At 45.4% G+C, this 21,521-nt stretch overlaps 2 protein-coding genes across 2 annotated transcripts in view; both read right to left on the reverse strand.

Annotated features, from left to right (window-relative positions):
* Positions 1-6,373, reverse strand: part of CKAP5 (cytoskeleton associated protein 5) — a 53,710-nt gene extending 47,337 nt beyond the window's left edge. The window contains exon 1 of the mRNA XM_084208677.1: positions 6,284-6,373. The gene's annotated coding sequence lies outside the window, so the exon portion shown is untranslated. The remainder of the gene's footprint in view (positions 1-6,283) is intronic.
* A 4,546-nt stretch (positions 6,374-10,919) lies between these two features.
* The window catches only part of LRP4 (LDL receptor related protein 4), a gene marked incomplete at its 5' end in the record, with an annotated part of 80,125 nt that continues 69,523 nt past the window's right edge, over positions 10,920-21,521 (reverse strand). Inside the window, 15 exons of the mRNA XM_084207056.1 lie at positions 10,920-11,299; positions 13,030-13,171; positions 13,721-13,808; positions 14,413-14,480; positions 15,473-15,596; positions 15,885-15,998; positions 16,530-16,674; positions 17,004-17,112; positions 17,359-17,493; positions 17,804-18,022; positions 18,294-18,597; positions 19,995-20,220; positions 20,452-20,614; positions 20,701-20,872; positions 21,078-21,164. Coding sequence (XP_084063182.1) covers positions 10,964-11,299; positions 13,030-13,171; positions 13,721-13,808; positions 14,413-14,480; positions 15,473-15,596; positions 15,885-15,998; positions 16,530-16,674; positions 17,004-17,112; positions 17,359-17,493; positions 17,804-18,022; positions 18,294-18,597; positions 19,995-20,220; positions 20,452-20,614; positions 20,701-20,872; positions 21,078-21,164 — 2,432 coding nt within the window. The 3' untranslated portion in view covers positions 10,920-10,963. The remainder of the gene's footprint in view (positions 11,300-13,029; positions 13,172-13,720; positions 13,809-14,412; positions 14,481-15,472; positions 15,597-15,884; positions 15,999-16,529; positions 16,675-17,003; positions 17,113-17,358; positions 17,494-17,803; positions 18,023-18,293; positions 18,598-19,994; positions 20,221-20,451; positions 20,615-20,700; positions 20,873-21,077; positions 21,165-21,521) is intronic.

A 21,521-nucleotide genomic window follows, 5' to 3' on the forward strand; every position in this document is an offset into this window, starting at 1 on the left:
TCACAGAGTATCCTGCATTTGACAAAAAGGTTTTTCTTAAAAACTTCTTTGCAAAGACAAGTAAACCTCAAGTCATTACTTCTGAACAACCAAATAGCAAGTGGCCTCATTATACGATAACACATCTAAATTCCATTATTACTAGTGAATTTGCAGCAATGAAGTGTTTGACCTACATAGATTTTATTTCTGCTGCCACAACTTGGAACAAACAGAATTAAGTATTTCAGAAACAACATTCATTTTGGTAAAATCCAGAAAATAAGACCTCTGAAGTAACTGAAGTGCCAAAGTAAGTTTTGTGAGAGACACTTGTCATAAAAGTGGTCAATGCCACATTTCCAAAAGCAAGTCACCCGAGAAATCAGTAGTGGAGATGAATAACAAATCTTTCCTGACAGCTCTTGGCAGGGCAGCCTTATATTACAGAACAGTGAGAAAAATGAAGACCATCAAGGAAAGAACAGGATCTTTTGAAGGGAGATCATGCAAAATGCAGCAAAAATGGAAAATGTTTACAAGGCAACATAAATGCAAAAATTTCAAACATAAAAGTGAGAATTCCCAAATGAATATACGTAAGTTTAGGGAACAAATGTATCAACACATTAAAAGATTGTGAGAAAGTATGAAAACATCAAAGTTTGGATTCACCATACACTACTCTGAACAGCTCTTACCCAACTTCTAAATAAATGCTTTTCCTGCTACAAGTTGCAGAGCTGAATCGCATTAACATCACAGCTTAGAGTATGGGGTACTGCTAAGGAAAAGTCTTTACACCATTAACATCATAAAATGTGATTTCTTTTGAAGCATACATTCATCACCTATCACTGTATTTTATTGTGAAGTGTCAGCTTCCAGACCATTTTCTACAGAAGATGTACAATGGCAAACTAGGAAGCCATTTTATGCTAAACAAAACCAGCTGTTTATTGATACTGATTGTCTACTTCTCCCTACTCACTTTCACCTATTGAATATTACTGTTGCACAAGAATATAATCAAATACTTTCATATTTTGCGAGGTTTCCAAAAGCATTTCTCAAGAATAAGTTCAGAGAAATCAAGACAGGTCTTTTTAACGGAAAAATCTGTCTGAAATGTTCCTATATATTTGGGCACAAATTTGGAGTGCATACAGTTGGATGTCACATTTCAGATAGAACTATACTTCTTGGCAGACAGATCTCTGGTAGTGCAGCCACAGTTTTCTCAGCAGAAAGAATTGTTTGGTTTTTTGTTTAATGGCAGTTTTGGGTCACATTTGCTCTTTGGCTCCGAAAAGACAAAGTTTCACTTTCTTAGAAGTTTAGTCCAACATGGTATTTTTTGTATTTGCCATCTAAATCTTCCCATCAGACACAACACAAAGTAGGTCTGAAAAAATGTTGAAGATTTGAGTAATCATAACACAGTAGGCAATAAAAATTTAATAGAATTTTAAAAGCTGGCATTTTCAATTGACAAATGAATTATAAGTTGCAAGATACACAGACACTTGATGAAAAAATAGAAAGACCTCAGAATAACAATAACAAAAAGAAAAAGGAGAAATGCATGCTAAAGGGAAGCTACTGTTTCAGCAGCAATGAAATGGCATTCAAGAACAAACAGCATTAAATTCTCTCTTGCCTGCTTTAATGTGTATGCCCAACTCACCCCAGTGAAATTTTAATAGCACAAATGACAAGCTACTGGTAAGATATACAAATACTTAATTTCTCTGGAAAAATACATTTTAATACATGGCCTCTGAAAGTAACCAGGGCCATTCTTTTCCATTTATACAAAAGTGAGAGACAATGCAAAATAAACTGACCTTCTGATACAGCTAAGACTAAAAGCAATTTGTAACTGCATGGGTAAGCCTGGAGTGAAGCCAGTCTTAGGGCGCCGAGAAGGGCAAAAGGGAAAAAGGGCAACACACGGGCAAGTGCAGAGGCATACACTGACATAATTCTAAGGGTGGACAGTTGGGAGTGAAAGATATCAGTGGGACTGTGCTTGTAAGCTGCAAAGGCCCCCACCCCTGAGGAGGTTTTACAAAGCTCAGGCATGAAAAGGCTCATGTGATTTTCTTTAAAAGGACGGCCTGAACTGCTGATGAAGGAAAGCTCCCGCGGAGACATCACTAGCTCCCTCCTTTACCAAGGGAAGCTCCCTCCAGCACGGCTTCCTTCTGCAACTAACGGCGCCCCCGCCATCCCCAGCACCTTCCAGAAGAACACCCCCTCCACTTCTCTGCCTCCAGCCCCAGAGGCGTCCCCGCAGCCCGGCGGCGTTTCCCATTCCGCGCGTGTCTGGCCGCAGGCCGCGGCCGGGCACGGCGAGCAGGCCGCCCGCCCGGCATTGTCTGTGCCCGCCGCCCCCGCCCCACGGCCGGGCCGGGCCCTGCCAGCGCCGCCGCGCACCGCCCGCGGCTCGGCCGGGCCTGGCCGGACACTCACCCTGACAGCTCCGGGCCGGCTCCCGGCAGCAGCGGGCGGGAACCGCGGGCGGGCCGGGACGAGCCCCTCCCCGCCGCGGGCGGGGCTCGGGGCGCCGCGGCCGCACCTGGGCGGGAGCCGGCCCGCGCCGGGGCCAGACAAAGGCGGGCAGGGCAGGGCAGCGGCGGCCCCGGCGCGCTGACCCCGCAGCAGCCCCAGGCACATCGCGCTCCCTTCCCGCCGCCGCCGAGCCGCCCCCGCGGGGCCGGCGAGCGGCAGCAGGCGCTGCTCGGCCCTGCCGGCGGCCGCGGTGCCGCCTCTCGGCAAAGAAGGGGCCGCCGGGCCGGCGACCAGTGACCAGCTTGGCCCGCTAGGCCTGCTGTCCTCATGAGTCATACCCCGACCGCCCATGCCCGTCAGAACAATTACTACTCTAACAGAGGGCGCTGCGGTCATACCCCAGCAGGCAGCAGACATTATCCCAGGCCACCAATCATCCAGCAATCCCTAATTGAAGGAGGGAGCGGTTCTGAAACCCGACAGCAGGAACAAGGCCAGCCGTGGGGAAGGAGAAACAGTGCCTTCCAAAAGAGGTACGAACGAAGAGCCTGGCACATACCATCCCCGCATTTCATGCTGCTGCAAGATGTGTAATGACAGCATTCTGGTGGAGCTGATTCATCAGCAATCTCTCTAGCCCATCGTCTGACATTTTGAGATGCCTTTTTTATAGTGACAATAGCAACCGAAGAAGCTGGTATGGTGGGAACTGGGTGTCACTTGCTTCCTCCTCAGAAGAGCATCAAGCCATGTGATGTAAGGCTGTATTTCTCCAGCCATCTTTTTAGCTAGCTGAAGGAAGAAGCTTCTTCCAGGCACCGCCAGCACCAGCCATGCTTCCCACTGAATAATTGCCCAAGTTACTTTTCCTACCACCTCTCTACCCCCTGCAACAGGAAGGCACAAACATGCACAGCAGCTTCTGCTTTTCAACATTTGACATTGGCACATTCAACATCTGTCATAGACAGCCCCAGACAATGTACAAATGCTCAGGTCAAGAGACTCTTTATTCAAACAAGCCAGAGCAACACTGCCCGGTGCAAGGCAATATTTAGTTTAAACAAAAGGGTACAAGGCTTTTCAATGTCACTTAAGAACTCCACCCATATAACATGAAATAGTGGGAACAGTCTACAACAAATCATCAGCAAAGCTACACCATATTAGTCTTGGACTATGTTGTCTTGAACCAACCATTCAGCCACAGATGCAAATGGCTTTAATGCCATCCTACTCGGGCAGACCTGACAAACCATTTACATTAAACAGTTTACAAACAAATTAGCAATACAAGTTTATACATTTCTTTTATAAACCATATAAGGACAGCTGCTGGTAGTGTGAAACAGAGGAGAGGTAGGAACGGGAAAAAAGGGAAGCAAATGAACACTGACCGTGATTTTGAAAACCTTAATTAAAGGTTTGCAAGCATTTACATCTTTCAAGTGTCCTTCCAGTCACGCATCCTACACAACAAAATCCTCCAAATTAGACAATTAAGATAGTTATCTCTACTCCACAAAATATTCAGAGCAGTTTCTAATTGGATGTACTGTTCAAGATGTGCTTTAGTGATGTAGAAGAAGGGGCAAACAGAAGTGCTGCATTTGCAGATGACAACTGGATAGCAAAAAAAAAAAAAAAAAAAAAAAAAAAAAAAAAAAAATTGAAGGAGCGTACAACATGCTAAGCGCTTTTCTGCTGTAAATTTATCACCAAACACACAGAGTGAAACAATTTATAACATTACACTGAAATTCAGGTTTCCTGCATCGGCTATTAAATAGAAACAAGATCTTCCCATTTTAGCAGACTCTGGTATGAGAGCAGAGACCCACCGTGGCAGACCAAGTTTTCAGAGGCAGAAGCCCAGCTTACATAACTGATCCATACAAAGGAAAGGACATGAGCCAACATGAAAGTTAAGTCTGACAAAATACAAGTCCTATGTGTACAAGAACCAGGAATCATGTTCAATCACCATGCATTCCCTTTTTCATATTACAATACCAAGGGAGAAACCTTCCATCAATATAGATCTAAAGTAGAATAACTCCCATACTTCTAAAATTCAAATTTCTTTTTGTGAAGTTGTCACATAATTTCTCTTATAGCAGGTCACCTAGTTAATGTACCCAACTTAGTGTTTTTGAGAATTACTTCCAATACATCTGCAGCCATTTGTTCAGAAACAGTCTGATACCTGAAGGCCATTTGCTTCGATATATCACTCTCTCAATGTTGCTTATAAGGCTTGGCCCTATCACAATTATTGAAGTAGGAAAAAAAACCAAACAGTGACTCTGTAAGTTCAATATGAGGGGAAGCTACCAAAACAACGAAGTTTAAAGAACGGCCAAGCCTGAGGCAAGGAAACCAAACCAAATTCTAAATTTTGTACAATCAACTGATCTCATGTTGGACACTAAAGAGACAAAACTATACAGGCAATTTGCACTCATTCTACCTTCTGAGGTGAACCATTCTCAAAGTTTTAGTAACAGACTTTTGTGAGAACACCTTTAGAATATGCCAATATTTGAGACTCAATGCATTCTGAACTAAGCAGCTTTACAGTTTCAAACTAATAGATTCACTGAAAGCCTACAGCAACACTTTCTTTGATACAAAAGTAATACATTAGGAAGGGCTCCCATTGCTGGTAAATCAACATCCCGACAACTACTCATCCCCTTGTCACCTGCACAAGGCAACTTGAACTGCACTGCAGTTCAGCAGAAAATCAAACACTAAAATCAGCAAAAAGTAAAAATTGCAGAATAACCAGATAGATGATACACAGCAAACACAAATTAATTAGAAAACTGTAGCACATATGACTTTAAAAAAAAAAATTATTCTTAGAACAGAATCCTGGTTTGCTTAAGGCACACAGAAGTATCATTCCTCAACCTCTGTCTTCTGACCCAAAACCTTACAGATTCAGGAGGAAAACCCTCTACACACCAACCTAAAAAGTACTGTCTTTGGAATAATCACAAGACTATCTGTTTCAGAAACAAAATCAAATGAAATGCAGGAAAGGTGTGTGTGCAGAAGCATGGGACACACACTTCTACCCAGCTCTTCCTTGCATCTACTAGAGAGGATTCAACAGGAAGCACCTCCTGGTGAGGGGCTCTGGCAATCTTATCACTCTCACCGAACAACAGAGCTGCAGAAATAAGAGATGAGCTCGCGCCTTTGGTTTTAGGACTACCATCACCCCAGAGAACGTTTTGCTTAGGACATTCTAGAGGGGAAACCGATCCTGCACGCAGCCTCAGGGGACAGAAGGCGCCCAGTCCGCATTTCTCTTAAGGGGTGCCCCGTTCCCCCGGCGGCTCCCAGGCCCACTATCCCAGCCACCTCCCACGGAAAACCCCCACCAGCAGCCCCAGGCCCACAACGGACGGAGGCGGCCGTAGCGGAGCCGCCGAGCCCGCGGCTCCCACCGGCCTCATCGCCCTCCGGCTGGCAGGCGGCCTGAGCGAGCTGCACCTCCGAGGCGCGGCGCGGTACAGGCCGCGGCCTCTCGCCACTACCAGTCGCAATCCTCACGCCGCCAGGCTCTGCGGACGAATGCCGCCGCAGCCCATGGGCCCGGGCCATCCCTACGGGGAGATGTCGCACCGCTGGGACTACGCCTCCACACGGTCCCCGGGAGAAACGGGGAGGCTCGGGCCTGGCGGCGGAGGCAGGCCTAGCCACCCTCCCACGGGCACGGACAGCGGACGGAGAAGGGACCGGGGCTCACTGAGGAAGGGACAAAGCCGACAAGTCTCACCTGGGCCCGGCGGGTCGGGCCGGTGACGGTCCGGCGGCGGCTCGGCGGGGTTTGAAATCGCCAGCACCGCCCGCACCTCCCAGTGTCCGCCGCGCCCATTGGTCGCTGCCGGCCCCGCCCGCGCTCGCACCCGCGCCTCTTATTGGTCCGTTTGAATCCGGCAGCCGCAGCGCGTGCCCTCCGCGCGCTCCCGAGACGGCGGAGGGGCCGCCGGGGAGCGCGCACCCCCGCGGGCGGCCCCCAGCGCTAGCGGCCCGGTTCGTCCGCGCCCCGCTCGGGAAGCACCGAGACGTGCCCGTCCGCGCTCTCGGCCGCCGCCGTGTCCCCAGGGAGGGTGCAGGAGGGGGCTGCCGGGCCCTCTACGGCCGAAGCAGCGCCTGGCCAGAGGTGCAGGTCCTAAGGTAGCCGGGTCAGGCCGCGGGACCCGCGGGCAAAGGGCTAAAGCATCTTGGAGCTGATGGATTCGGCTTTGGGGAAGATCCTGTTCCAGAGGAACGGGCCTTCTCTTTGGTATGGTCAGTGAGTTTTTAAGGCAGCAACTCAAGAAACGACTGAGAGGGGACCTCATCAGTGTCTGTCAGTATCCGAAGAGAGGGTGTCAGGGTTTGAACCAGGCTCTGCTCCCTGGTGCCCAGCAGTAGGACAAGAGGAAACGGGCAGAAACTGATGCATAGGAAATGCCACATGAATAGGAGGAACTTTACTGTGTGGGTGACCTGCACTGGGAGATGGCCCAGAGAAGTTGTGGAGTCTCCCTCACAGGAGATGACAGGATTTGTCTAGCCACTATCCTGTGCCATGCGCTCTGGGGTGACCCTGCTTGATCAGGGAGGTTGGCTTAGGTGACCCACAGTGTCCTCTCCACCCTGACCTATTCTGTGAACTATTTTTGAAGCACAGTGTGTTTTGTCTCCTTTGTTTCTTCACTTCAGCTTAAAGATTGAAGGAAAAAATTTTATGGGTGATCACAATAGTAGACAAGGGACACCAGAATGCCATGCACACAACTGCAATTAATCTTACACTGCCCTCTCCCCACCATGCCATGTGAGCACCATCAGTTTTTTTGGAAGAGGCAATTTTTTCATGAGTGAAACGGCTTCTGCACAGTGCTTCAATTGTGAAATGAGCAGGAATACAGTTGTTTTAAATGTTTTAGGTAGTTCTTTCACCAGAAAGGGACAGAATATGTTACAAGATTAGCACCAGTACTGCACTGTCAGTTATTAGTGGATGTTTCATTCATTGCTCAGCCTTTTGCAATGTTTAAACTCTTGGTTATAAAAAAAAGGCAACAGAAGCTTAAACAAAACTCCCTACAGAAAGAAAAAGCAGCTCTTCTTCAGAACTTAATTTTCCACTCAGCAGAGGCTTGAGTTCTCTACAGTCCTAATACGAACAGCCCCTTCTGCTGTTGCCATGTTAAAGAGGGGGCAAAAAAGCAAGGTGGGGCAGAGTGAGAGGTATTATGTGTGTGAAAGAATCTGCAGAAGTGAGTATAGATATTGGGCCCCTGATTGAAAATCATTGGGGTAAAGTGTGTGCTACAATCAGGTTTCTAAGAACCCAAATCTGTTCCTATCTTCTTGCTCCTCTCAAATGAAGCAAAGTTGAGGTTCTGTCTCAGATTTGGGAGTTCCTCATTCAAAGGAGAATCCAAATAACATGCATGATTCACAACCAATAGCCAGGCAGAGTGGTTAAGAAAAGCTAAATTTATATTAAATTATCATCAACCCCTAAAATATTGAACACAGTGGTTAAATAACTCCAGAAAATCCAATGCCTCCAGTGAGTAACGTTAAAACCATTACACAGGAATACATGGAAATCACTGACATTAGCTCAGGACAGACAGGAGAGAGGTTTGCTTTTTACATAGTAAATCAGTGCTCAAGAGATCATCCTCCAGTAGCCTTTCTACATTCTTAACATCCTAAGTGCATTCTCTTCCCCGGAATGGGGAACCATGATGCATCCCCAAGGCAGCATCTCACTGGGGCTGTCTCTAGAAAAAAAGACACGAATTTCTGCCCACCTCACTGCTAGAGGAGGCTGTGTGACATTTTATTGCTCCTTTTCACCATAATCATTTGAGGAAGGGAGCAGAGAGCAGTTATGAATGGTTGTTAGGCTGGAGTGCACAGGGTCTCTCCTAAGAAGCAGCAGAGAATATTGATCAAGGTGGAAATCACAAACACCATGAGTTGTTGAAAAGACTGACTGTGTTTTTCCTTCCCCTTCCACACTTGAGACTTGGACAGCAATTACTCTGACAGGCTGACTTAATCTTAAGTGACAGGTCTGGGCAGATGTTTCCCTTCACCCCTGTCCCACCTCAGGATTTTGGTGCATGGTCATATAAGCTACTGGGAAAAAAAAAAAGAACAACCCATTCCAAAACCCAAAGAAACCCTGCTCTCCTACAGGTCAGAGCCTTCCTCCCCCATCTCCCCACTCCCAGCCCTGATGCCCCTGCTCCTACACATGGTTTCTGCTCAAATTGATTCTTCTGCTTATGCTTGAGTCCTCTGGTGTTGTCCCTGCGAGAAGTGGCTTAGATGGGCAGTGTCCATGTCAGTGATATGCACTCCTTTCTCAGTTCCCAGTCAAGTCCACACCTCAATCCAAAAGTGCCTCTGCCCAACAAAATCAATGCTTCCAAGGCTGGAGTCAAACAAATAAATAATTAAATAAAAATCTAATTAAAAAAAAAATCCCTCTGGGAATAGGGAAGAGTCCCACATTAACACAGGGAAATCCAAGCCTTAGCTCCAGTTCACTTTCCACAGGAATATACAGCAGTCAGCCCAATGGTGCAGTTAGGGACAGAGTCTCAAGCCACCCAGCCAGGTTGAAGCTGCAACCTTCCCCTATCTACAAAACTACCTCTACTGTGAAAAGTACAGGCAAACTATTGCCAACTGTGGTGTTTTTCAGGGGTAGCAGGCCTGTTAGCATATAAACAAGGTTCGAGCCGAGTAGGATGATTCTCCTTTTTAATCAGCTGAAAAAATATTGCATGGGAGATGTACCCTCCCCCTACCTCTGAACCATATCCCAGTGTATGTTTTGCCCTCTTTACACCATGGATGGGAATGTACTTGACCTCTTTCCATGTGATAAAAGAGGTTACAAAGTTTGCAGTGAGAAATTCTTCACTGGGAAGTTCTGCTTCCAGGGATCTGGCTTAATGCTTAATATTTTACCATGTGATTTGAGGGGTTAATATAAATTTTGTTTTTGAAGAAGTGTCAAGCAATATTTTCTCTTTTTTCTTTTTGAACAAACAGATGACAAGAGAGTATGAAGAGGTGGCAATAGTCCTTGGGAGCATGCAAGACCCAGCTCCAAATGCTCCTGGGTTTTGGCTGCAAGGGTAGGATGACATTCCCTAAAGGGTAAGAGTCTTGGATGCCAGAGAACTGAAGCTCATGCAGCTGATGGGAAAAATTATTTGGCAATGAGAGCTTTTTAGTGGTAACAGAAGAACTTAAAGTGCAATTCTATCTGATAAACAGCTACTTAGAATGGCCTTTGCAGCTCCCTGATTATTGTTTCCCATTCTAGGTCAAATGGGCTCAGCCTAGTAATAAAGCAGTTCCTAACTGTCAGCACTGAGCATTCCCCTGGGAAAAATTCGACCTAGGAATTCTCTCTTTTCCCTTATTATGGTAATCAAAGGTCCTAAAGGCCAAAATAACTGGGACCTTGCAGAATTGGGACTAGTGAGGACCTAGCAAATTTTCTATTTTTTTTTTTTTATGCATCAGTTATGCAAAGATCAGTAAAATTTAGGTCTTGCTGAGATCCATTTCCCCCCATTAGCTCTGTAGAGCTAAGTAAAATACCAATTTCTTCTTGTCTCAAGTTCAGCACTCAGACTCCAGTACCCACAGGGAACAGTTCTGAAAGGGGCATTTGCTGACTCTTGGTTTTCCAGAGTAGAAACATGTTTTAACAGGAAAGGGGAGAACAGGAGCAGTGTCCACTGCCAGCAACAGACACAGTGCTCCAATGTGAGCATTCCTTAAAGTTTTTAGTAGCAGACATGAAAGTAAGCAGTGATGCTCTCATGAAGTGAGTCTCGGCAACTGTGGTTATCCTCTTTATGCCTTTACAAGGTGACCTGACATTGTGTCAGTGTCCTCTTGAGCCCCAAAGTATATCCCATCTATACCAAGACCTCTCTCATGTCAGAGACCCCTTAACACAAAGCCTCAAAGAGTGCTGCTAGTGCTGGAATGACTAGGGGTACTTCTGTGACCAGGAGCCAGCAATGAGGCAGCTCTGCTCTCTTCATGGGCATTGACCGTGAGCTGGATGGCACAGGACTTGCAGGTTGCCAGGGAACAGACACTCTGAACCAGATTCAGGCCAGACGGGTCACTGCAAAAGTTAACGTGGCAACTTCCAGAAAAAGGGAACATATAAATAAACCACAGACAGTGAAAATGAGTCAAAAGGGTCTCTGGGTTCCAACCGACCCACCCCATCCTCCTTCTCCAAACACAACAACACAGCTGCCCAGGCTCCATGCTGAAAGGCAGTCCCAGTCTCAGGCCCCTTGCAAGAGAGGCTGGTCTCTGTGCCCTTCCTTGCCAGGCAGGCAGAGTCTGTCTTTTTTTGTGCAGAGCAGAGGGTAGGGAGGGTGCGACTGTTTCCAAAGTCACGTGTACTTTAGACCTCGCTCTCTGTGGAGGGCTTGCGTTGGTGTTTCCAGCCTGTGTCTGGGAGTGAGCCCCGCCGCTCAGGAGTGGCTGCTGCTGTGTTAACACTGCTGCATTCAGACTGTTCTTCCTGTAGCAGCTGCTCAGTTTCGGTGTCATCCAGTGACCCAGAACTAGCCTGGATAGAGACCGTATCCGTCTTCATGCAGACGTGGTCTCGGAGGATCCCTCCACGGGAGCTCCGAATCTGCTTAAGGTCATCCCATTCGGAATCATCACTGGATAAAAGGCATATTCCCTCCACAATCTTGATCTTCTCCTTAGTGTAGCTGTGGTCAGGACCAGTCTAGGGAGAAGACAGATGAATGAAAAAAATAAGTCTATGGAAAAATATGTCAAAGAGCAATAGAGAGCTGGAATGAAGACAGGGAAGCAGACAAAGAGCTGGACCTCTATGTAAACAGTCACTGGCTTTAACTGCTACAATGACAGAACCCATTTTAAGCTTCCTTTAGTTCTTTATCACCCCCGGATGAATCCTCCCTGCAAGGGCTCTCATTCCAAACTCCCTGATTCTTCAGTCATGGAAGTGGAATGAGGCTGTTGTTCTCATTCAACTATACATACTCCCTGACAGAAGAGAGTAAGAACACTGAGCCTAAAAAGGAAGGAAAAAAACCCCACCAAAAAAAAAGGGAAGCAGACAGAAAACCTCACAGTAAAAGTAGGCAGGAGATCAATTCTAGGTTTGCAAATCTTTATATCAGAGTCATTCTAGATTCACCTCTCATAGCTGGAATACCACTGTTGAGTCCAAGTCTCACAGCAGCAGAGGGGAAGGAGATTATAGGGAAACAACAAAAATGATCAGAAGTAAAGGGGACCACACTGAGATTAAAATAGTGAACTCTAACTTGGCTCACTGAGAAATAAGGAGCACCTGATCTATCCCTGAGGAGCAAGTGGAGGCGGTGGGGAAATATACATCTGTGTATGTCAAGGAGCATCAGAATTAAGGAAAAAACGGAAAGGATTTAGATTCCCAGATAAATAATCCTGATTTATCCTTAACAGATAAAGCTAAAATGGCTCGAAGATTTGGGGAATCTATTGGATAGTACCTTTGAAAAGCAGTAAGGGAAAACTCTCCCCTGTGTAAGTCTGTGATCCCTGCCAGAGGAACCAAGCAATCTAACAGATAATCACAAACTGTCCTAAGAGAAATTCCTGTTCAAAATATTAGTGAGTATGAGTAGCCAAAGCCCAGACCAAAGAATCTGCCATAGAACATTACTTATATGTTCCTGACAGATAGTAGAGCTAGTTTAAGGACATAAAAGCAGGGGAGGAAACCAAGAAAGAGCAATTAGTACGGACAGCGCTTGAGCCACACAACAGAACTTGAGTGAGGGAGGCAGGATCAAACACACAGAGCAGTGATACCTGACGTGAGGATGTGGACGGAAATCAGAAGAGGGAAGATGAGAAGCTATCTGAGTGATAAGAAAGCTTCTGAGGAGAAAAGAGAGGAGAAACTAAGTGCTGCAAGATATCATATTAAACTCTCTCCATCACGTGGCACAAAGTACGGACCTCTGAAGGACCTTTAAAATGCTCTATTTAATAAGGGCTCTATTTTTCCCCATCCCACCCCTTTCAGGCCGTGCGCAGCCAGGAGCCACTTTCTTGTTACCAAAACCTTTCTGGCTGCCTGATTTCCCTGGTGACTGTCCAAAGCAACCTTGGTGCAAGTCACTAACCAGGACCTGTATCCAAGGAAGACGATTTCAATTGGCTCATGCACTTTTGAGGGCCAGTACTCAAGGCAAATAAAATACAAGACACTGAGGGAGTGGGTAAGAAGCAGAGAACTAAAGACAGGTCAAATTCACTATAGCTCACTGGGGAAGAAGTGCTGCTGGCTGATGTCCATAGCAGTCTGAACAATTCACTGAAGTTGTCCTTCTGTGTCCTAAAGGTAAATGCTCACAAGTTGCAATCCTTCCACCTAGTGAGGCCGGTAATAATCAACAGCAGCTTGAGCTGGGCTCCCATGTCCTTAGTAGCAGTTCTTACCTCTTTCTTGTAGCACAGCTGGTTGTACATGGTTGGTTTGGGAATCGATTCAATCTTCACCTCCTGGGTAGATGTCCGATATGAAGGATTACTGTAGGTTAGGTTCCCCAAGCCAGGGTCCGTAAACTTGGACTTATTATGCCTAGAGGGAGAGAGCTGTCAGAAAAGTCTCCCAGGAACCCACTGCCAGGATCCAAAGTTCCTGAGTGCTCAGTAAGTGGATGGATTCAGCCATCTCCACTGTCCCTCAAAAAGAGAATCCTGGCTTCACCTGGCTCTTCAGCTACGAGTCCATTTACTAGCTACCAGTACAGCAAGGCACTGCCGTGTAATCACAGAAGCTATCATGGCAGTAACTGGTGAAGTTATCTGTCAGAAAGCATATGAGCTTACACATTTACTGAGATATGAATTTGAATTACCTCACATTCCTGTCCATAACTCATAAGCTCTCTGCAGAAAATTTAGCCAATAAAGTTTCAAATAGTAGAACTGCATGACCAACACTTTAGAGGCACAGGACTCAAACTTTGCAAATTAAATCATCAAGCACTCCTTCCAATGGAGGAAAAAAGGATTGTAAATGACAATAAAGAAAGATTTAGTGCTTTCAGAGACTTTCTTCTCCTACAACCCAATTGGACAGGAGAGGGAAACAATTGGACAGGAGAGGGGAAAAAAGATCACTTACCTATATATAATTAAAGCAGCAATAAGCAGCAAAATAAACAAGATGCTGAGAAGACCTCCAATAATGTAGCTGACGTGCAGTCCTTCTCCTGAAAGTGAATACCAAGGGAAATGTATGCACTTTTATATTTCACTGGATAATACTGACCTTTGTGTAATGCCTGATGCTGGGGCTTTACCCATACAGAAGTATGTAAACTAAAATGTCAGCACATTAAGGTTTAGCAGGGGGTTTTGTTTGGCTTCATATGAAACAAACATATGATCAGCTTTCCTCCCACCCAGGCCCAAGCAAACTAAGAAGTGTCAAGATCTTTGTAATGGGATTGTAATGGAGGAGTTAGATCCCCTTGCTGACAGGCTACTCCTGCATTGGGAAGCAATTACTACAGTCAACCATCTTCAACTAAACACAAAAGGGACAGTGAAATTGAGCACTATTAATGGGAAGAGCCCAGTGGATGAGGTACAGGATGAAAACAGAACTATTCTTCAGACCAAAGAGTCACTTGGAAAAGTCCCCATATAGGTTCATGAATGTCTATAGAAACATTTTGCTCTACTCAGAGGGCATTTGAGTAATTCAAGTCTGAATTTCAGATATTTCAGTTTCAGACACTATGGACTGGAATGCCCTGAGCACATCTGGAGGAATAACCCTGGTGGGAGGAGAGTTAAAGAAAAGCAACTCACCCATGGTAGCCAACACTGCTTCGTTGGCCCGAGTACACAAGCCTTGCCTAGCATCTTTGTCAGAGCAGCTGAATGACAGAAGGACAGTTATTTACTCACAGTAGAATCAACAGTAACAAAAGTATCAAAAACCAGGATGGAATGGGCTAGCACTGATATCCCTTCCCTTTCCAGTTAAAAACCCCAGGTCTTCCTTTTTCTTCTTCAGTATTCTGCATCCAGAGAAGAGACAACTATACATACATGTATATAGGTGGTGTGCATGGATATATCAGTTATTGGTCTGCAATATCTTTATATCCAATTCATTCTAGACTTGCCTCTCAGGTACACAGGTGTACTCATATCTTTCAGGAAACAAATTTCAGCATCAGCACTGAAGCAAAAATCAAAACGTCCCAGAGTCATCATGAAGACATTTCTATCCAATAAATCATACTCAACAAAGTGCAAGTTTGGCTCTGTAAATAACTCAATCATATACTATAGAGCCACTCTTTTGCTGAGCTGTATAAATAGCAGGCTATAGGGAATTAGCAGAAAATAGTCTCTTAACTACCTGCATTGTAAATCAAATGTTAGAGCTGCAAAGATTCTGTTCTGCCCTAAGCAAGCTATCCCTTTCCCAGGGCAGAACCATTTCCTCAGCTGTGTAGGTCTAGTCTGAGATGTTTCAGTGAATTGAAGCAACAGACTCCTCTGTCTTCCTCTCAGAAATAGGTTCTCAAAATTAGGAGATTCAAAAATCAAACAAAGTATGACACACGAGCTAAAGGTGGATTTTAACACTTCAGTACAGTCTACACACACATTTCAACAAAATGGACAGAAAGGATCTCCAGCTGTTTCTTGCCATCTCAACAATGGCTCTTTGCCATCTCAACTGCATCTTTGTCATAACAGTTTCATTCATTAAGAATGTGAAATCTGGAGCTGGAATATCCTCTTTTGGCTAGGGATAGGTATACTGGGATGATTGTAACCAGAGGAGGCTTGCATGTAGAAGCTTGCAAAAGCTGGGACTTTCACACCCCAATTCCAAGAGAACAAGAACACTTACTTTCCTTCCACTGTTTCCAGAGATGTGAGAGGTTTGGTTGTTGAAGTACCTAGTCTGCCAGGTGGTGTTTGACTTCTCTCACTTACACTGGTTGGTTCTGGAGCAGGGGGCACCACACCAGGAACTAGAACAACAGAGAAAAATAAGCAGGACTCCAACTTTGTGGGACAGATAAACAAGTCTGGTAGGCCTCTCTATAGCTTATATGGGCAGCCTTCCCATCTCAAACCCAGTCTGTCAGCAGAAAGGACAAGAAGGCTCTATCACTCACAACCACTGGCCTCAGTTCCAATATATGACTGCAAAAGATCTATACACTGGAGAGCCTCAGCCGCTCTGGTTGCCACTGCATAAGCAGTAGCAGTGACTCACTTATGGAAGCTACTAGCCAAGTGACACTCAGTAAACTCACTCGTAGAACAGGGCCGCCCATCTGGCTCATCCGGACATGCGCAGACAAAGTCAGAAGCCCTGGCAAAGCAGAGATGAGTGCAGCCTCCATTATTCACTCCACAAGCATTACTACCTAGAAAGAATAAACAATTTTCTAAATATGTTACATCTGAACAAAAAGGGGCTCAGAGCAACATCCTTCTTTGCTGCTCAGCCAGAAATACTTCTAAGAAATCCAGCAAGTTATTATGGTTTTGGCATACACCCATCATTTGATTGCTAAAAGTGATGACAATAGCTAAACACTGAATTGGATTAGGGCAGTCTTGAAAGGAAGGTACTGGAAATCTTTAGACAGAGGACCAGACAACACAGTTGCAGAGATTTAAAAAAACCCCAAAACCTCACATTCTTCTGCTTTAACACAATGTTGGATGAACAACAAAAAAGTAACATTTGCTAATCAAAGCTTTAACCGAACACCTTTAAGATGTACTTGACTGAAAAGTCACAGGCAGACAAAGAATGAGCTAAGGAAAGATGCTTGAATAGTTTGAGCACAAAAAAGGATGCCATCCTTACTTGACATCCACAATAGTGCAGTGGTTCCAGAGTTCTTTTGGTCTACAATCAGAATTTGCTGAATCAAGGTCCTCCTATTTACCTGTCTGTCTCTGAGGAGAAACCACAATGATGTCCATCAATCCCTCAACATTGGCTAGGACCGTCTCTTTGTTCCGCCCAGAGTATTTGTCCACTCTCTGGATAGATTTCGTTTGCCAGTCAGTCCAGTATATCCATCTGTCCTGCTGCTCAGGGAGACAGCAAAGAAAAATCACAGCCATTATTAGCATGTTTAGTCATATAGACACAGGCTACCCATAAAAAACATATCCCAGTGGCAGAAGGCCCAAAACAAAGGCCTTTCCAAACCCTTACCCTCTTATTGTAAAGTAGATGACTGTCTACACCCCACAGTTCAGACAAACTTCCTTTGTTAGCTCCAGAGAAGATTTAAGTACTATCCCCTCAGCCATCTTGGTTTCCTCAGACTGTAACACTTCCCTGTTCCCAAACTCCACTGTACAAACTCATCAACACACCAGGGAGAATGGTGGCAGCAGGAAAATCTTCTCACCTGTGTCAAAGCAAAGGGATGTGACACCTGGCTGACCAACACTTGTCGTAGCTTCCCGTTGAGGTCACAACTCTCTATGCGATCAAGGTGAGCATCCACCCAGTATATCCTGAAAGGCACAGGGAAAGAGATGAGCTTCCATCTATACAACCTCTCTTTACTTTCTAGTCATTTACTGACCAAGATCATGGAATCATAAGATGGATCAGGAAATAAAAGCTATAGAAGAAAGCCCCAAAACACCCCAAAACCAAACCCAAACCCACAGTGCTACTCCAATAAATGAAGCTAAGAGTGCTAAAAAATTCATTACATCCCTTAACCCTATGCAAGTATAGGAAAATCTTTCACTGACCTCCTGGTGTCATAATCCAAAGTCAATCCATTGGGCCATCCTAGGTCAGTGTTAATCAGGATTTTACGTTCAGAGCCATCCAAATTTGCCCGTTCAATTTTAGCAATGTGACCCCAATCTGTCCAGAAGAGATACCTGAAGAGATAAAAGGCAAGTGTAAGAAGAAAAGACCATTTCAATTGGCCTACGGAAAGTTTTAGTTATGAATGAAACTGCCAGATTCTTCAGGTACAAAAAAGATAATATAGTCTGTAGCCTGCTTCTCACAGCTATCTGCCCAACCTTCAAATTCACTATCTGCCTGCCTACTACAAGTCACACAGAGTCAACCTCTTACTGGTACCTGCAGATTCACATGGCACATCTCTTCTTCCTCCCACAACCTCATCTTCGAGCCTGCCTCTGTGCAGCCCTTCCCCTGCCCCACCAATAACCCGATACCTACCCCTTCTTGGGAAAGACAGCAATGGCTCGAGGTTCATCCAAGCTGTTATTGATCAGCACTTTCCTGGAGCTTCCATCCAGTCTAGCCACTTCGATGGTATTGCGTCCTGTGTCTGTCCAGTAAAGGTTCCTGGCAACCCAGTCCACTGCCAGGCCATCCGTAGTCTTCAAACCCTGACCAATAACAGTTTCCATGTTGCTGCCATTCAGATCAGCCCGCCTGAATCAAAATCAATGACAAAGGGCAGTGAGGAACAGGTAGTTCCTGGAAAGCTGGATCTCCATCAATCACAGGGTCACTGCATACTAATACCTCCCTAATACTTTTTGCCCCTGTGTCCAGCAGGTTAAACACACCTTCAGCATGATGCTGAGTACCAAAGACAAGGTGTAAGTACTGGTGTAGTGCTCAGTCTCCCCAGTTTACTGGCACACTCAGCACAAGTCACTGGGTGACCTGGGCACCGGCCAAGCGGTTGACTGGCACCTACCTGATAACATCAAGAAATACATCTGTGTAGTAAATCTTGCCATCCACACTATCATAGTCCAGAGAAATGACATTGTTCAGCTCAGGAACAGGTATGTGCACATCTGTGTGGTCACTGGTGTCCAGCGAGATACGACGGATGGAAGCACGGCTAGAGAAAAGCAGGTAGGTCTCTGGAGAAGAGTCACATGTCTGCTCATCTCTCTTCAGCTGGATGCCAGTGGGGCAGGCACAGGAGATACCAGTGGGGTGAGGTAAGCAAAGGTGGGAGCAGCCACCATTACGAACTCCGCATTTATTGAAGCCTTTAGAAACAGGGAAAGTGTAGTTTTAGCATCTCACAGACCAAAGCTTTACTTTAAAGGCTATATACCTACACAACTTGCTAGCAGCTGAGTTCATCCCTACCATCCCAGCCTTGCTGGGAATCTACAGCCCTTTGTACAGAGATGCTCTCCCTCCTCTGCAAGATTCACGGTAGGTATGGGCATGATTGGCAAGGAGAACAGGAGGGTCCAGAAGAAAAGGGATCATTAGAAAAAAAATCCTAACCTCCATTCCTTGCTAATCATAGTTTTCCCAGGGAAAAAGAAACAGATTTATGCTCCCAGATTTATGCAACTGCAGTTTAACTTTATTACTGTTACAAATGGTAATGCTGACAGAAAGATCCAACCCTGTAGGGAAATAGTGTGACAATGTACCAGAGGCCAGGCTGACAAAGAAGCTTCTGTTTCAACTTAGCTGCACACAGTGGCAAGTAAACAAAGGCATCAGAGAAGCCTGCTGGAACTGCCTGACATATTAGGGTCATATAATTTTTTTTTTAAATTGTAAAGAACCCAGCATACATTTACTAGGAGGGAATAAGCCCAGGAGACAGGTGCAGGGAGCAGGAAGAAGACAATGTGGATAAGATGGCTAGACTTTTGGTCAGCTTTAAGTTACATTGCCAAGCTACGCAGTAAAGAGTGATGTTCTGCTGTTCTGCTGTTAGTAACCACAGGAAAAGCAGCAGAGTTTTCTATAGAAGTATGTACTGGGGAAATTCTACCAAAATAAAACCACAGCACAAAGCAACAACTTCCACTGAAAAGCAAGGAGGCAAGATGGGGTGTTACAGGATCCCCAAAGAGTAACGAAGAATTGACTCTGGCACAGAATAGTTGGATAACATGATATATTAAGAGCAACTACAGCAGCAGAAATTTTGCAGACCGAAGAGGCAGATGAGAAGATGAAGCCTGCAGTGATTGGGAAATAATACTAGAACTTGAAATAATATTTCAGCAACTGGTTTAAGAAGAATTAGTCTTCTGGAGTTAAAGAAGGGAAATTGTCCAACATCAGTATAGTCTGGTGAAGCCTAATAAGACATGACTTGTTCAGCTTTCCTAAGAAAGTGGCTCTGCTGTGTGCAAGAATGAGGTTGTCAGTGCAATCCAATAAGGAAATGGGACAAAGGGGTCAAAAAGCATGCAGTAATCAACACTAGACCTACAGAGCTGGGTAAACAGGGAGGAGTGCAAAAATAGTTAAAGAATGAAGAAGTGATGCCTTAAAAGAAGGCATCAGAAGAAAAGCTGATTTTTGAGAAGTCACTCTTATCACTCCGGCTTTACACCAAAGTCCTGTTTCCAGTGACAGCTCTGAGGGACTCCCCTCATCACCACCGACACCCGCCACCTGGGGAGCAACTTACCCAGGGGCCGTGCCCTGTCGACAGCTTGAATATCCATGAGGCCAGGCAGGTTTGCCCTCACCAAGATGACATTAGCACCAGTGTCCTTGTCAGCCCTGTGAATGCTGCGAGTTTGCCAGTCAGTCCAGTAGATGTAAGAGTCCAGCAAAGTGAGGCCATAGGGATGTTGCACTGGAGACAGCAGGGTGCGGCGGTTCGCGCCATTGAGATCCGCAGCCTCGATCCGCTACAGGAAGAAGTACAACGTCAGCCCATACTCAAAACACTTCTCCTCTTGCTAGCACTTACTGTAGCAAGTGGGAAACAGTCTCAGTGAGTGATGTTGTTCACCCTCCCTCCATACTCCCCAGAAAAGCTCACATTCCCCTTGCTCTTCTGACAACTTGCTCAAGAGCTTCAAAACAGCCTCCAGGCTACCAAATACCCAATGACAAACAACACTTGAACAGATTCAGACCTCTGTGTGTGCATCAGCCCAGAGCAGCTGGGACCCAGCCTTATCCACTGCCAGTCCATTAGGCCAGCCCAAGTTGTTGCTGATCAGCACCATACGTGCAGAGCCATCCATCCCAGAGCGTTCCAGCTTGGCATTCTCACCCCAGTCTGTCCAGTACATATACCTGGGGAGAAGTCAGCAAGTATTACGGAAAAGGAGATCAGAAGTCTTGTATAACTCCCAGACAGACAATCTCTTGACAACACTAACCCCATTTCATGGTATAAAGCTATTGCCCGAGGGCTGTCCAGGTTCTGCCAGACCAAGACTTTTCTCATGGACCCATCGAGGTTGCCCACTTCAATCCGGTTTGTTCCTGTATCTGTCCAATATATCTTCCTGCCGATAGCATCCACAGCCAGCCCATCTGTAGTCAAGAGACCTGAGAAAATAGCAAGAAATTTTGGTAACTGCTTTTTCTCCCAATTTAGTTAGGAATTTCTAGTATTTCTCTTGTCCATCTCGTAGGCAACTGCTTTAGGCTTTGCTTGCCTTTCCACCAAAAATGTATTCTACCAAGGCATCAGAGAATCTCTCTTTTCACAGTGCAAAGAAGCAAGAGGCTCTCAGATCAAAATCTCCCTCACCTGTAGTGATGATGTCCTCAAATTGTGAGCCATCAAGGGCAGCGCGACTGATTTTCCGCAATGTGCTGTCTGACCAGTAAACCTTTCCTGGGTTGAAGAAGAAAGAGAAACTTGAAAAAGTTCAGAACAAAACCAAACCAAACCCCAACAACCAAACAGCAAAATCCTTAAAAAACAGATCCAGGTATCTGACTACCTGCTACACCATTCAAACTGGACAGGAATAATAACAGCACAAGATTATTAAGCTAGAGTGATAAAACAGTGCAAATTCTCTTGTTCCAATTCTCTCCAAAATATGTAGGATATTACACAAGATCTGACCTTCACACAGGGATGGAGAACACCTAATACCACCAGCTAGTAGTAGAGCTCCACATATGACTTCTCCAAATGAGATAATCTGCCTTACAGTGCAACAGTGTTTACATCCAGCACAGAATC

Source organism: Fringilla coelebs (assembly GCF_963513975.1).
Source record: "Fringilla coelebs genome assembly, chromosome: 6".
Lineage (NCBI taxonomy): Eukaryota > Metazoa > Chordata > Aves > Passeriformes > Fringillidae > Fringilla > Fringilla coelebs.